We start from the raw sequence: 13,595 nt of genomic DNA on the forward strand, positions 1-13,595 counted from the left end.
GTTCCCATTATCTTTTTTCCTCAAAAGAGAAACCAGTAAACACTTTTAAGACTACCTCAAGACAGAGAGACAGCTGAGCACGGCACACCTCCGCAAACTTCCTAGGATCTAACCAACACTTCCTTCACCCTTCCCCGGAAACGGAAAGAGGAAAGGAAAGGCCTCAAACTCAGCGCCTCGGGATTAGTTTCCTCAGGTTTCTTGGCGGGCAGGGTCGGAAGGCCGGCGCGGGCTGGCTAGCAGAGCCATCACTCTCGGCCGACACAGCTTCCTATTGGGTTTCCGGGGCTCCGCCCCCTGCGCAGGGCGGGAGATTCGGTGTGCAGCAGCCTCCCGTTCCCCGGCCTCCGGGGTTCTTCTGCTCGACCCCGTGAACCTGTCACCCTGCCGCCCTGGTCCAGTACCGCTTAAAAGAATTTGGCCTTCCCCCTGGGGCCTAAGCCGCCTTTCCTGCGGCGACTATTCAACAGGGTGGCGTCGGGCAGGCGCGAGGTTAGCCAGAGTCGCACCTGGCGGTGACCTAGCGGTGCGTGGTGGGTCGCCGAGGCAGCCTGCCTGCCTCTCCTGCCTAGCTCGAGCTTGGGAGGTGAGTCCAGATGCTCGCAGCCGGGCGGCCGAGCTGAGGCGCGCGTGTCCCCGGGCTTCTCGGCTCTCAGGGCAGGATCGCTGCACCTCCGTCTTTTCCCTCGGGCTGCCCCGAGCCCCGAGAGCCCGAGGATCCCCGGCTGGCGGGCACGGCCAACTGACCGGTCAGAGGCTCGAGGCCCAGACCGAAGTCCGTGAGAGGCTTGCTCGGGTGAGAGGCTCTTTCTGGAAAGACTGTCTGTCCAGCAGTGATAGGCCTCTATGCAAGGGACGCCTGTTACCAACATATCTGTTTCCTGGCATAAGGAACCTTGGGATTGTAAAGAGAGATGCAGAAAAATCCTTAACGAACGAAGTAAAGTGTCCTGGGAGAGGAGCAGGTACAATGAGGGTTGAGGAGGAAGAGATCTTTTCCCAAAACTACCACTGGGCGAAACCCTTTAATCTCATCCCAAGCCTGGAGGCACTAAATGAATCCTGCTAAATGAACAGTTACCCTGGGACTACGCTTGATTATAAAATGTCGATAAACCAGGCTCTTTTGGTAGATCTTTTTGAATTAAAAGGATATTAATATTATTACTTGTTTTAAAATTGTAATCCTAATACCATCATCACACCTTCCCTCTCTTTAAAGATAGCATAGCCCTGTACAACTTTGTGTTACGGCACTTCGTGGTAAATGGACATAATTCATTCATCGTTTATTTAGTATTTTTTCTGTTAGATGTTAGATGGGATATAGAGATGTACAAGAGATCTGAATGGTTAAGCTGAAGTTTAAAATAAAAATAGCCACGTTAGGGAACATTTAATTAGCATTTTCACATGCCACGCACATGATTTCATTTAATCGTCACAACTTTGTCTAGAGTCACACAGTTATAATTGTGTAGTTAAGATAAGAATCCAGGTTTATCTGATATTAAAATGGGTGCTTTACTGCCCTCTATTTAATCTTTTCTTAAAAGAATTGTTTTTAAAATTTGCAGTAAATCTGTATTTGCTCTCAAAGGAGAGCTCGCTGCTCTTAGCACTCATTTAGTGCTGCTGTATTGTTTTGTGAACTCCTTGAAAGGAGTCTTCGTAAAAGTAAAGCACACCCTCCCCACCACACCCCCCTGCAAAAAAAAAGTAGAGCACCCAAGACAGTTCCTTGGCGAGTAAATGATCACTAAATATTTGCATTATATGTGATTGTTGGGTAGTGCTTTTTAAAGAAATACTTGGAGAAAAAGGGAGGAAAATTTTCTTTCAAGGTCTTTTGTAGAAATTTCTTCACTTTGGTGATTCTGTGCTATATAACTGATGTCTTAAAATCTAGAAAAGGAAATTACACATAAGTGCATTCGGCTACAAACAAGACCAAGTTAGACTGCCTCTGTCTGGGCACTTCTTATGTAAAGTATCATAGGAAAATTGCCTAGGACAGTATTCAGTTGTCTAGAATATTTGTTTTTAAATTTTTCTTGAAAATCCACCCTTGCAAGGAACTACTAAACTTTTGCTAATGAGAATTATGTAACTGATCTCTTACTTCTTTTTGACTTTGATTGCCGGGAAGCTTACAGCCAAAATTCTTTCTAGGATTTTATTTTCTGCTTTTCTTTAGATTTTCCCTGACTAGACTCTGTATTAGTATTAATAGTTTATCATTCATTTTATTACATTTCCTTATCGTTACTGCTTCAAACCTTCATAGAACAAAGCAGTATATAATTTAAAATAATGTAGATTATATGGAATCTGGCGATGTTCTTAAAAGTATGCTTGGTAGAACTAGTAACATTTAATCTGATGAACTGGAAACCTAGAGAACTACAGAAGTCTTTGGATATTTGAATTGTTGTGTGGGAAAATAATTAAACATATTACGAATAGTTTCCAATGCTTAGGATATTTAATGGCAGAAGTGTTTGGTGTAATAGAATGATCAGAGACTTTGTAATTAGTAACACTGGGGTTTCAGCCCTAACACATTTTCTAATTCTGTGAATTTGAGTAATATTTAACTCAGTTTACTCATCTATAATAGGGGGAATTTGCATATAAATTTTTAACTGTCTCAGAGAGTCTGAGGATTTAATAAGCTGATGCACATAAAAGTAACTAAAACATTGCCTGACAAACAGCTTCCCCAGAAAACTTTATTTTATACAGATGTAAAGAAATTGTAAGTTTATTTTACACAAATGTCATGTAGGTACATTAAACTTTTCCTCTAATACAACTAAATTTTCATAATAAGCAGTATGACTAGAAGGTGGCCCAAAAGGATATGTTCTACTGAAACTAATCATATAAATTATAGATGAAGTATAAACTTTATCTATAGTATAAACTTAATAGAATTGTTGTGAAGATTAAATGAGAATACATATAGAATACTCAAAACTGTATGTACCACGTAGTAAGTGCTCAAATTTTGGCCTCTTTTCTCTACCCGCCTGCTCCCACAATCTGGATCTCTGTCTCTGAGGTTTCCTGGCCAAAATGATAATAGTTGTTTTGTACTTTACTGTGCCTTGGCTTTGTAAGAACTGGATTTATCTATCTTTGTTAAAATTCTTGAACTTCTTTGGTTGCTTTCATTTTCCTATTAGCTGATGCTGAGTTCTTTTTCCAGTTACAGGTGATATTACCTGAATTTTCCAGCTGCAGAATGTACAGTACCTTTAAAGGTAAATGAAAACTAAGACAAGTCATTGAAGTGTGCTAGGTACAAAAGAAAACTTGACAATACTTAGGAAGTCAACTGCATGCAAATAACCGACTCATGAGGGACATAGTTGTTCCTCTTATCAGGAGAAAGGGCAAAAATAGGATTTATAAGAGAAAAAAATCATTTTGGGGGTAAACTGATTAGCTGGCAGCCAGTTGGAATCATCATTAATTAATTTCAGGCTATTAGTGTTATAAGTTCTGAAGTTAAATTTTGTCAGAGTTATTAGCTTTTGCCTGCCAAACTCAAATTTGTTCAGTGAAGAACTGATTATAAAGTATTATAAATATTTATACTTAGTATTTAGTTACCAAGATACCTAAAAAACCTTATTCGCATTTGTAAAGTTGTTTGGTAAGCATGCAATAATAGTAAAGGAAGATGCTTGAGGATTTTGTGATCCAGACTTTGTACACCAGTTACCATTTACACAGACTTCTATAAATTGTCTGTATCTTTCTAGTGAGCAGACATTAAAATCCACCAAACCATTATTCTTTGTTTGGTTACTCCTTTTCTAAATTCTAATGTATTAACCATTCTATTTATGGTAATATCATTATTTTGTAGATTGATTAGAGCTGTCTTTATGGGCAGAATTGTTTTCTTGTTATTACATTTTAGTTGCCTTGAATGGATTTGACTTTTTCCAAATCTCAGACACCTCTTCCTCTTATTTTTCAGATAAAGAATTGTTATCTATTATCAAAAATGTAATGTTAATATAATAATGTATAATATATACATTATTGGTAACTAAATACTTAAAAGACTTTTCAAAATGTACAAATACCTGTATTATGTGAATGTTTAATTTATTTGCTGTTAATATGAATTTTTATTACTTTTGAGTGTTTTATTGCTTTTGTTTAGGTTGGCAATGATGAATAAACTGGAATTAAAAGAAGACAAGATGCTGGAGGTTCAGTTTGTGGGAGATGATGATGTTCTTAATCACATTCTTGATAGAGAAGGAGGTACTGAGTAATTCTATAATTGAAGAGATTACCTTTATAATGGTTGTGGATTGTTTCACTTTTTAAAATAGTTTAACCTATTTTGAACATATAGCACAAAATATTTGATCTGGTAAGACTGTAAGTAAAAACTAAATTTTAGTTGACTCCATTAAAACTTTATTGAAAATTAAAAATAATAAAGCCTCATCTAAAATGAAATGCTCAATAGTAGTGGTAAATAACTACCCATTGTAATTAAAATTTGTAGTTATTTTGACCCCACCAAAAAATACACTTTCAAGGTTGTTTTTTTTTTTTTTTAATTTAGTTGTATAAACTGTGGAAGAGTGGTCTGTACTTAAATCAAAGAGAAAACACGATTTTTTTTACATCTTTTAAGTAGTGACAATATAAGTAGTATAATTTCTTAACTTATTTAAATGTAATGTTTAGAAAGAATTTATACCTCCTATTTTCTAATTCCTTTTTTTTTTTTTTTTTTTGCCATGTTCTAATTCTTTGGATATTCCTATAGGAACTAAATTAAAAAAGGAACGACCGCAACTTTTGGTCAATACAAAAAAAATAATAAAGAAGCCGGAATATGATTTGGAGGAAGATGAACAAGAAGTCTTAAAAGATCAGAACTATGTGCAAGTTTTAGGACAAGATATTCAAGGTATTTGGGGATGGAAGGGGAATGTACATTCATATTTCTGCTAATAGCCAAAATTACTTTGCAGGATGTATAAAAGTAGTCTGGTAGGTTAGGCAATGGTGTGCTATATTATTTTCTCTAATTTTTTTACTATACACGTAACAAAATTTACCATTTTTACCGTTTTAAGTTTACAGTTCACTTGTATTAAATACATTAATAATGTCTACTATCACCACCATCCATCTCCTGAACTATTTTCATGTGGCGTGCTAAATTAATATATTTCTCATGAGAAAAGCATTGCTTTGGGTTTTTTCACTATGGTTGAAAGGTTGGAAGCACTGAGTTTCTACTATAGATTTTTTCTCTGCAGTTCTTTTTTTTTTCTAAACAGCCAGTCCTAAACTTAATTATTTTTGGGAGGATGGATTCTGCAGACTAACTACTCTTAAGTTATTTTTTAAGATATTTATATTTTTAACTAATTTGGAATAATTTCATAAAGCAAGTTACTTCATTTTTATCTTCCTCTTTTTTACAGAAATAGTTAGAAGGAACATTCTAAGACGTGACATTGTTCCAACCTTGGCATGCCAGATTCCTGCCGAATTATACTTAACATTTTTTAGGCTTGAATTTATATTTTAGTTAGGGCTTAAGGAGCACAGATTTACATTAGGATGTAAGGAGCACAGTTCTACCCACATTGGCTTAAAGAAAATAAAAGCCAAGGAACAAAATCAGTATTGTTAGGCACTAAAGCACTGGAATTGAGACCACTTTCAAAGTGGAGGATTTGGCTTTCATGCATCTCCTAGTCTCCTTCATGTCACCTCTGTGCATCTGTTTTGTTCTCTCTATGCCACCTATCTCCCTCATGTACATATGTTTTACTCTCTCATACTTGGCTTATAAATGGCCATCATGACTACTCCTGACCTTTTTGTTACTTCTTGAGTCATTGTGCTTCTGGTTTTGGTCCAGTCTTAAATGACATGATACAAAAAGTGACCACTGTCCCTCAGAAGGCTTAGTGGGCACAGTGGATTCTCTGGAGAATTCTCAACTAGAGAGTTGACATTTTTAGGGCATATTCTAAATAGAATTTTAGATTCTTGACTAGCTATTATGCTAGATCTAAGAAGAGATTGAAAGAAGAAACAAAAAAAAAAGTATTTTCTTAAAAATTTTTTCTTACTGCAAAAGTAGTACATATTTCTTGTAAGAAACTCAGTGCTTCCAACCTTTTTCACGTAATGGCACCCACAGCAAATATTTAGAGGCACACCAGAATAAATGGAGGAGAATGCTCCAGACTAGGGACAGATGCCCTTGGATTTCTGACCCCTACTGCGGCCAACTCTGTAGTTCCTGACTGGCAACCTCAAAGGCCTAATAGGATTAGTCTCAGCGTACCTGTTACCCATACGTTTAATTTCTGTACACTTATTGAGAAATTTTGTCTTAGAGCAGTGTTTCCCAACATTGATCGATTGATTGATTATTATCCCCTGAGGAGCCTTATTAGACATTTTCTTCTAATCACTCCCAACCTATAAAATTTTAATACTGCATATATGCTGTATATCTGTTTATATACTATGACCCTTGGAAGGCCACAGACCATTATAATATCTAAGGTATTTTTCATGCTTCTCCCACCAAGAGCCAATTTTCATTCCATCAGGTGTAATATTCTTGTTGGGAATGCATGCCTTAGAGAACATGGAACTCTTTAACAATTTGGTGTGTATCTTTTATCCATCTATACACATTCACACATTCAAACTTGTGTCAACAATCTCTGAGTTTAGGAAATGGAGCTATTCATTTGGCTATAGGCATGTACAACAGAGGGGCCTATAACTTAAGTTTAAGTCTTGCAGACATGACTCTTCTTGTTTTAATTTGTTTGTTTGCCAGCATGTAGTATATAGCCTTATTCTTAGTTCCAATTTGAGCTTATGGACTATGTCAGGTTTTTCATTGTGGTTAAATAAAAATTTATTTTTAAAAATTGTGATAAATATATGTAACAAAATTTACTGTCTTAACCATTTTTTAAGTGTATAGTTCACTATTAAATACATTCACATTATTTTGCAGCCAATCTCCAGAACTCTTTTCGTCTTAAAAACTGAAATTCTGTATCCATTAAAAAACTTTCCCAGTCCCCCTGGCCCCTAGCAACAACCATTCTGCTTTCTTTCTCTATGTAATTGACTGCTCTAGGTATGTCATATAAGCGGAATCATACATTATTTCTATTTTCGTGACTGGCTTATTTAACTTTTAAACTTTTTATTTAAAAAAGCTGTCAAGCCATGAAAAGACAAGGAGCAACCTTAAATGTATATTACTAAGTGAAAGAAGCCAATCTGAAAGGCTACATACTGTATGATTCCAACTCTTCAACAGTCCAGAAAAGGAAAAACTATGGAGACAGTAAAAAGATTAATGGTTGCCAAGGGTCAGGGGGAAGGAAGGAATGCATAGATATAGTAAGGAGGATTTTTAGGCCAGTGAAACTATTCTGTATGATACTATAATTGTGGATATGTGTCACCATACTTTTGTCAAAACCTGTAGAATGTAGTACACCAAGAGTGAACCCTAATATAAGTTCTGGACTTTGGGTGATAATGGTATGTCAAAGTAGGTTCATCGATTGTAACAAGTGTACCATGCTGGTGTGTGATGTTGGTAGTGGGGGAGGCTGTCCGTATGTGGGAGATCTTTGTAACTTCCACTCAAGTTGACTGTGAACTTAAAACTGCTCTCCAATATAAAGTCTTTTAAAAATTCAGTACTTCTGTTCATCAGAGGACACCAAGAAGAAGTGAAAAGACAAGTCTCAGAATAGAGAAGATATTCCTTCTGGAAATAAGGAACATGTAAAAGATGTTCAGCTTCCTTAGTGATTAGGGAAAGGCAAATTAAAATATCTCTCCCCATGAGATTCACTTTACAACCACTAGATTGGCAATAATACCAAGTGTTAGTGCATAGATAGGTCGATGGGAACTCAAAAATAAGGAGAGCAAACACTGACTTTGAAGAAGTTTGGCAGTGTTTTGTAATAACAATAATAAACATTACATGTTAACATAAATTACGTATCTTTAGATAAAAAACAACTCTTTCCAAAAAAAGTTAGTGATGAAGGCATGGTTTTACGTTTTTGCAAATCTCTAATAGAAAACAGCTGGATTTTCGTATCTGCTTCCACCCTTTTCAGTAGCCAACAGAGTGATGATGTCCTCACAAATCTTGTAGTCTCAGGAACACCTCACTGTCTACTCTTGTTTGATAGTCAAGTGATGTTTTTGTTGTTATGAAATAGTTTTGGCCTAAGGGACCTTGGAGACCTCAGACCACACATTGAGAATTGCTAGCGTATGAGTGTCCAGTATGTTGTAGGTAGTAGTTATTATGTAAAGGGAAGATTGAAGAATGAAATTAAGTCATAATCTTAATTGAGAGTTTCTACCATCTAACAAGTACTTAAATCTCAGCCTTGTCAATTAGCAGTTGTATTTTGCATGTTTGCTGCAAGAAGGAAACATAACTATTAAAGTCACTTCTGCCCTCTCTCCTCAAGGGCAACTACTACCTTGAATCGAATACATACCCCTCTAGTCTGGAGGGTTTTTAAAGTGGGATTTAAAGAGATTTTTATATATATTTGTGTACTTGCATATGTTTTTTGTGTTTTAAAATTTATATTAATAGTATCATAATTTTTTGCATATCTTAAAATGTTTTATGTATAAATATGTATTGTTAAACCTTTATGTAAGGCAATGATGGATACAAATCTTAAGTTTTTAGTTAAAATTTTATCTTTTTTTCCTGTTATTAAATTTGCCCATTTTTCCTGAATACATGTTGTATTTTCTCTTTCAGAGTCTTTTAAAAATGGCTCTGCTACAGATGGTGGGAATAAAGTTTATTCTTTTCAGAACAGAAAACACTCTGAAAAGATGGCTAAGTTAGGTATGTTGCTTTTCTGATTTCTATAATCATTCTATTTTTAAGGTGTATTTATCCACATTCCTCATAGTTATCATCCATTGCATTCCCTAAAAGAAAGATGAACGATGTCATTTTATATTAAATTATCAAACATTCCAAAAGTCATTAGTTTAAATAAGTGACTTAAGTCATTTGGAGATATTCTGAATTTATTCAATAAGAGTTTTACACTGTATATAGAAATATGTTGTTTGTATTATAGAAAACTATATAAAATTGTTAGGAATGGGCTGTTCTAACATTTTTTTTCCCCGAGTTACCACTTATACAAATTATGTACAAATTACTGATTTTCAGAGAATTCGACAGTAATAAATTACATATAACATTAAAATTAAACTGTCAATTTAATTCTTTAAAAAAATTCGGATGACACTGTATTTGGATCTTGTGTTATTGAAGGGGTCATTGTTTTTGAAAGCTTTAAGGAAAAGAAATAACATGTGAAAGCACTTTGAAAAGAACATCTATAAGCATGTAAAGGTTTGGAAATACCAAAAAGTCAAGAGCTATGGAATAATAATTAATTACCCAGTAAAATGTAGTGGTTGTATAAGAGGGCTTATAATCTATAACTATAAAACACCTACATATATTTCTTAAGTGATATATCTTTATGCAATTATTCTAGCCAATGACTATGTAAATGTTCATGGTCAAGTGAAAAGTCACTCTTGTTAAAGTAAGTGTAGACACTGATGAAAGACATATAAGAAGTAATTATAAGACGTGTGTTTCTGAATATAATATGATTCAGTCATTTGCAATTCAGTTTTTTTGAAAGCTGTAATATTAAATACATCATTAATTTTGAACCTAATGTGGTATATACAATAATTTACATCGATTGATGTATTTCTTATCTATATCAAAAATAAAGTTTTTCAGTCTGTAAAAAATGACTGAATTCTGTATAGGATCACTGAGAAACCAGAGAAATGCTAATGTAATTACTAGAAGAAAGATCAGATAGACATCAAGACCTAAATGAAACTCTAGGACAATGAAGCAGGCCAAAGAACATTGAAGAAAGAACTAATAGTAAAAAGTAGAGTGGAACCTCAGAGAAGTAATCAAGTAGTTCTTCAAGTAGATTATCAACATGCACATAACCGTGGTGATATGTCTTATATCTGAATGTGCTGCAAGAAACTTAAATTTTATGTTGTGCATTTTTGTCATCGTGTTTGAAAGAAATATATAGTCATGAAAATATAGTTTTCTGGATAATTTGAGACCGATAGTGTTTTCCAAAATCTGTGTTCAGTTAGGACCTCTGTTTAGTTATGATGCTCTTTAAAGAGTTTCTTTGACTCGTATTATTGCTAATTTTAATCTAAATGTTAATTTATATATATCAATATAGAATGACTTAATATTTTAAAATAACTTATGATCTGCCAGAAATCATATATTACTCTGAGTATAAATGATGGTTAAATATAATTGGGCTAACATGATATAGGGCTAGAAATAGACTAAGGGTTGGATTGGAAGGCTTTGCGTAATATACACAGAACATGTCCAGGATGAGTAAATAAATGCAAATAAAAGAGCAAAGACAGAATTACTAAGCAGGACGATGAGGAGTTCAACCAACTTGGAGAAAGGTGACTTAAGGGAAATTGAAAATAGATTGGTTAGATAGTATCAAATAATAACCTGATGAGAAGCCGTCATTAGGCAAAGAGGAATTTTATTTTAAAATGTCTAATATGTTCCAGACATTCAATACAAAGGTATGTAAAATACAATTCAAAGGAATTATTAGAAAAATGAAAATAAAAATAAATATATGCCCCAATTTTTTATTATTAGTGCATCAATAACCATAAATAGATGACTATCTCTTGTTCTTTTTCCTCTTCAACTCTTCTTTTTCTTTCTCCTTTTTTTGTGTAATAATTATTTAAAAGCAGATAAGTTTTGTTTTAATATAAAACCAAAATGATCTCAGCTAAGTTACTTTGTACTTATGTGTCTTTTTGTTGTGAACTTTTTCCCCTATCTTATATCATTCAGATATAAGACATATCACCACGGTTATGTGCATGTTGATAATCTGCTTGAAGAACTACTTGATTACTTCTCTGAGGTTCCATTCTACTTTTTACTATTAGTTCTTTCTTCAATGTTCTTTGTCCTGCTTTATCCAAAAGTGGTATATTTTTTTAATCTATAAAGATAAGACCAAGTAATGAGCCTTAGGCATACCTAAAACGGGCAGAGAGAGGGAGGAAGAGGACCGTGGAAAAGCATTGGAGTAACTACCAACAATAGCCAGGGGATCAGGGTAATGTCACAGAATCCAAATGGAAGAGTAATTTCAAAGAAAGATTAAAAAACTCTAGTGAATGATACAGAGGACCAAGGAAGTTAAGAAAAAGAAAGCCAGTATATTTGTAGGGACTCTCATGAGTATCTTGGGTCAATTTCAAGACTGAATGATAAAACTGTGAAATAGGTTATATAGAATTTGAGTCATTAAGTGGCTTTAACTTACACAAATTCAAGTATATTTTCTTCTTTTTTTAAAAGAAGAGGGAGATAATTTAAGTAATGTATATCTTCTCTGCAAATGATATTCCAGTGTGTGTTAATTTGGTAAATGTAAATCTATTCCTTCAGTTAGGCTCATTTCCCACATGCCTGGCACAGTGTGAGAATGTGAACATCTTTAAGGATAAACATATTTTTCTTTTAAAATGGCCTATTCCTTTTAGAAGCCAACTATTTTATATAATGCTCGATTGAAGAAATAGCCATCTTTTCAGTGCTATATATTCTATACAGAATTCATGTATATTATGCAGTTTTAGAAACTAAAATAAAATATGCCACATTTTAGGGGAGACATAATTTTAAATGTACACCATTTTCACTGATTTCAGACCCCACATTCTGGCCATTCTTTCCTACTCCCTAACAAAGATGTGCCTCAAGTTTATATGATAAATGTAAAGCTTGCAGATGCTTGGGACACAGAGAATAAAGGTGAAAGTAGTAATACTCTTAATATATGGGTAGGTTTATTTATCTTTCTGATAATAGTAACAGGAAGGTTTTTTTTTTTTTTTAAGAATTTATTAGAGTAAAATAAGGCTATTCCCATTTTTAACCTACTATTGGCCACTAGTAGGTCTTTTATATATTTCTTTTTTTCTTTTTACAGCTACAGAACTAGCAAAAACACCAAGAAAAAATATATCGTTCAATATGAAGAATGATCCTGAAATTACAATAAACATTCCTCAAAGTAGCAAAGGTAAGATTTTACCTCAGTTCTTTAAAGAGAATTTTCATAGTTGCTTCAAGTTATAGTATATTATTTTTTTTCCTTGCCATAAGTGCATTTTTATATATTCTTTTTTATTCTGAAATTTCATTTAACAAAATGCAGTTAATACCTTAATTAACCTGTGTGCCATAGTATACCTATATTTAGCTATCAATTAAAGGGGAAAATACCTGTGCTGATTGAAATCATGCAAACTGGTAGGACCAACTAGAACAGACTTAAAATTCTCTTGTCATTTGCTTCATGTAGCCAAATTGTTCATCAGAGATTTGCTTTAGCAAACATTATTTGAAATAGAGCTTTGGGGATTTGGAAGACTTATCATTTTTGGAAAACTGTGGAGTAGTTGTTTATGAGTGACTCATTCCAATTAGGTTAAACAGTGTACTTTTACAATAATGAACAATGAAAAGTGCTCCATTTTTTCTTGTTACATCAATACTAAAGAAATACAAAACATAGCTGTAACTAATGGGAATAATTATGTAATTAATAGTGGCAATTCAGCCTCTAGTGGAGATGCAGTTAATTGAGAATTCAGTTTGTATAGTATGTGGTGGCTTCTGGGTAGAAACTGCATCTTTGCTTTTAATGAAATGAGACTGTGATGAAAAGTGAAGTATTTATAGTAAGTAATGGATTTTGTTTCATTCTTTAGGACATTCAACTTCAGACAAAGTTCAGTTGAAGGTAAGCAATTGACTAAAAACAAGCAAAAACCTTCATGTTACAAAATAAGACATGAAAAATATCAGTTTCATCTCAATTTATAAAGTGCTTTATAACTTATAGGTATTTGCCAATTAAATACCTAATATAGATAAAGAATCTGAGATTTGGAGAGGTAAAGTGACTTGTCTTGTATCACACTAGGAAGGAATAAAACTGGAAAATGAAGTCAGGCTTTTTGGTGAACTGTCATGCCTGTTCTGTGTCAGAACTATCCCTGAGTATTTTCAATTAGTACACTGATCTAGAAACTTTATGGTTTGGTTTGGTTTTGCTTTTGTACATAATGTTCTGTTGTTTCTTGGGGGATTGGTCCCAAGATCCATTAAATCTCATAGTCTAAGCTTTTACAATTTACATTTGAAAACTAAGTCGACTTTGGTAAATTTATTCCAGGGTAGCTAAAGGAAATGACAATTTGTATCCTCTCCTTTGTGTTTTCTGTGTTTTGTTTTTGTTTTTGTTTTTCATTATGCCTTGTCAAGTGGCCCTGCCTGGATGTGGACAAGCCCAGATGGGCAAGGACATATCCAGGACAATGAGTATGTAAGTGGTGAGTGTGTCCAGGTCTGGGTAACTGTAGATTTAGACAGGCCATGAGTTGTA

General features: G+C 34.2%; 1 protein-coding gene across 2 annotated transcripts in view; it reads left to right on the top strand.

The window, feature by feature from the left end:
• Positions 1 to 301: 301 nt before the first annotated feature.
• The window catches only part of ORC2 (origin recognition complex subunit 2), a 41,079-nt gene continuing 27,785 nt past the window's right edge, over positions 302 to 13,595 (top strand). Inside the window, exons 1-7 of one of the 2 annotated variants that reach the window (XM_016131058.2) lie at positions 302 to 586; positions 3,212 to 3,266; positions 4,181 to 4,284; positions 4,802 to 4,945; positions 8,834 to 8,923; positions 12,135 to 12,227; positions 12,919 to 12,950. In XM_016131058.2, the coding sequence (XP_015986544.1) occupies positions 4,188 to 4,284; positions 4,802 to 4,945; positions 8,834 to 8,923; positions 12,135 to 12,227; positions 12,919 to 12,950 (456 nt within the window). In that variant the 5' untranslated portion in view covers positions 302 to 586; positions 3,212 to 3,266; positions 4,181 to 4,187. Of the gene's footprint in view, positions 587 to 648; positions 797 to 3,211; positions 3,267 to 4,180; positions 4,285 to 4,801; positions 4,946 to 8,833; positions 8,924 to 12,134; positions 12,228 to 12,918; positions 12,951 to 13,595 lie in introns of those variants that run through there. The other variant, XM_016131059.2, reaches the window with a different exon arrangement.

Source organism: Rousettus aegyptiacus, unplaced genomic scaffold (assembly GCF_014176215.1).
Source record: "Rousettus aegyptiacus isolate mRouAeg1 unplaced genomic scaffold, mRouAeg1.p scaffold_m13_p_2, whole genome shotgun sequence".
Taxonomy (NCBI): domain Eukaryota; kingdom Metazoa; phylum Chordata; class Mammalia; order Chiroptera; family Pteropodidae; genus Rousettus; species Rousettus aegyptiacus.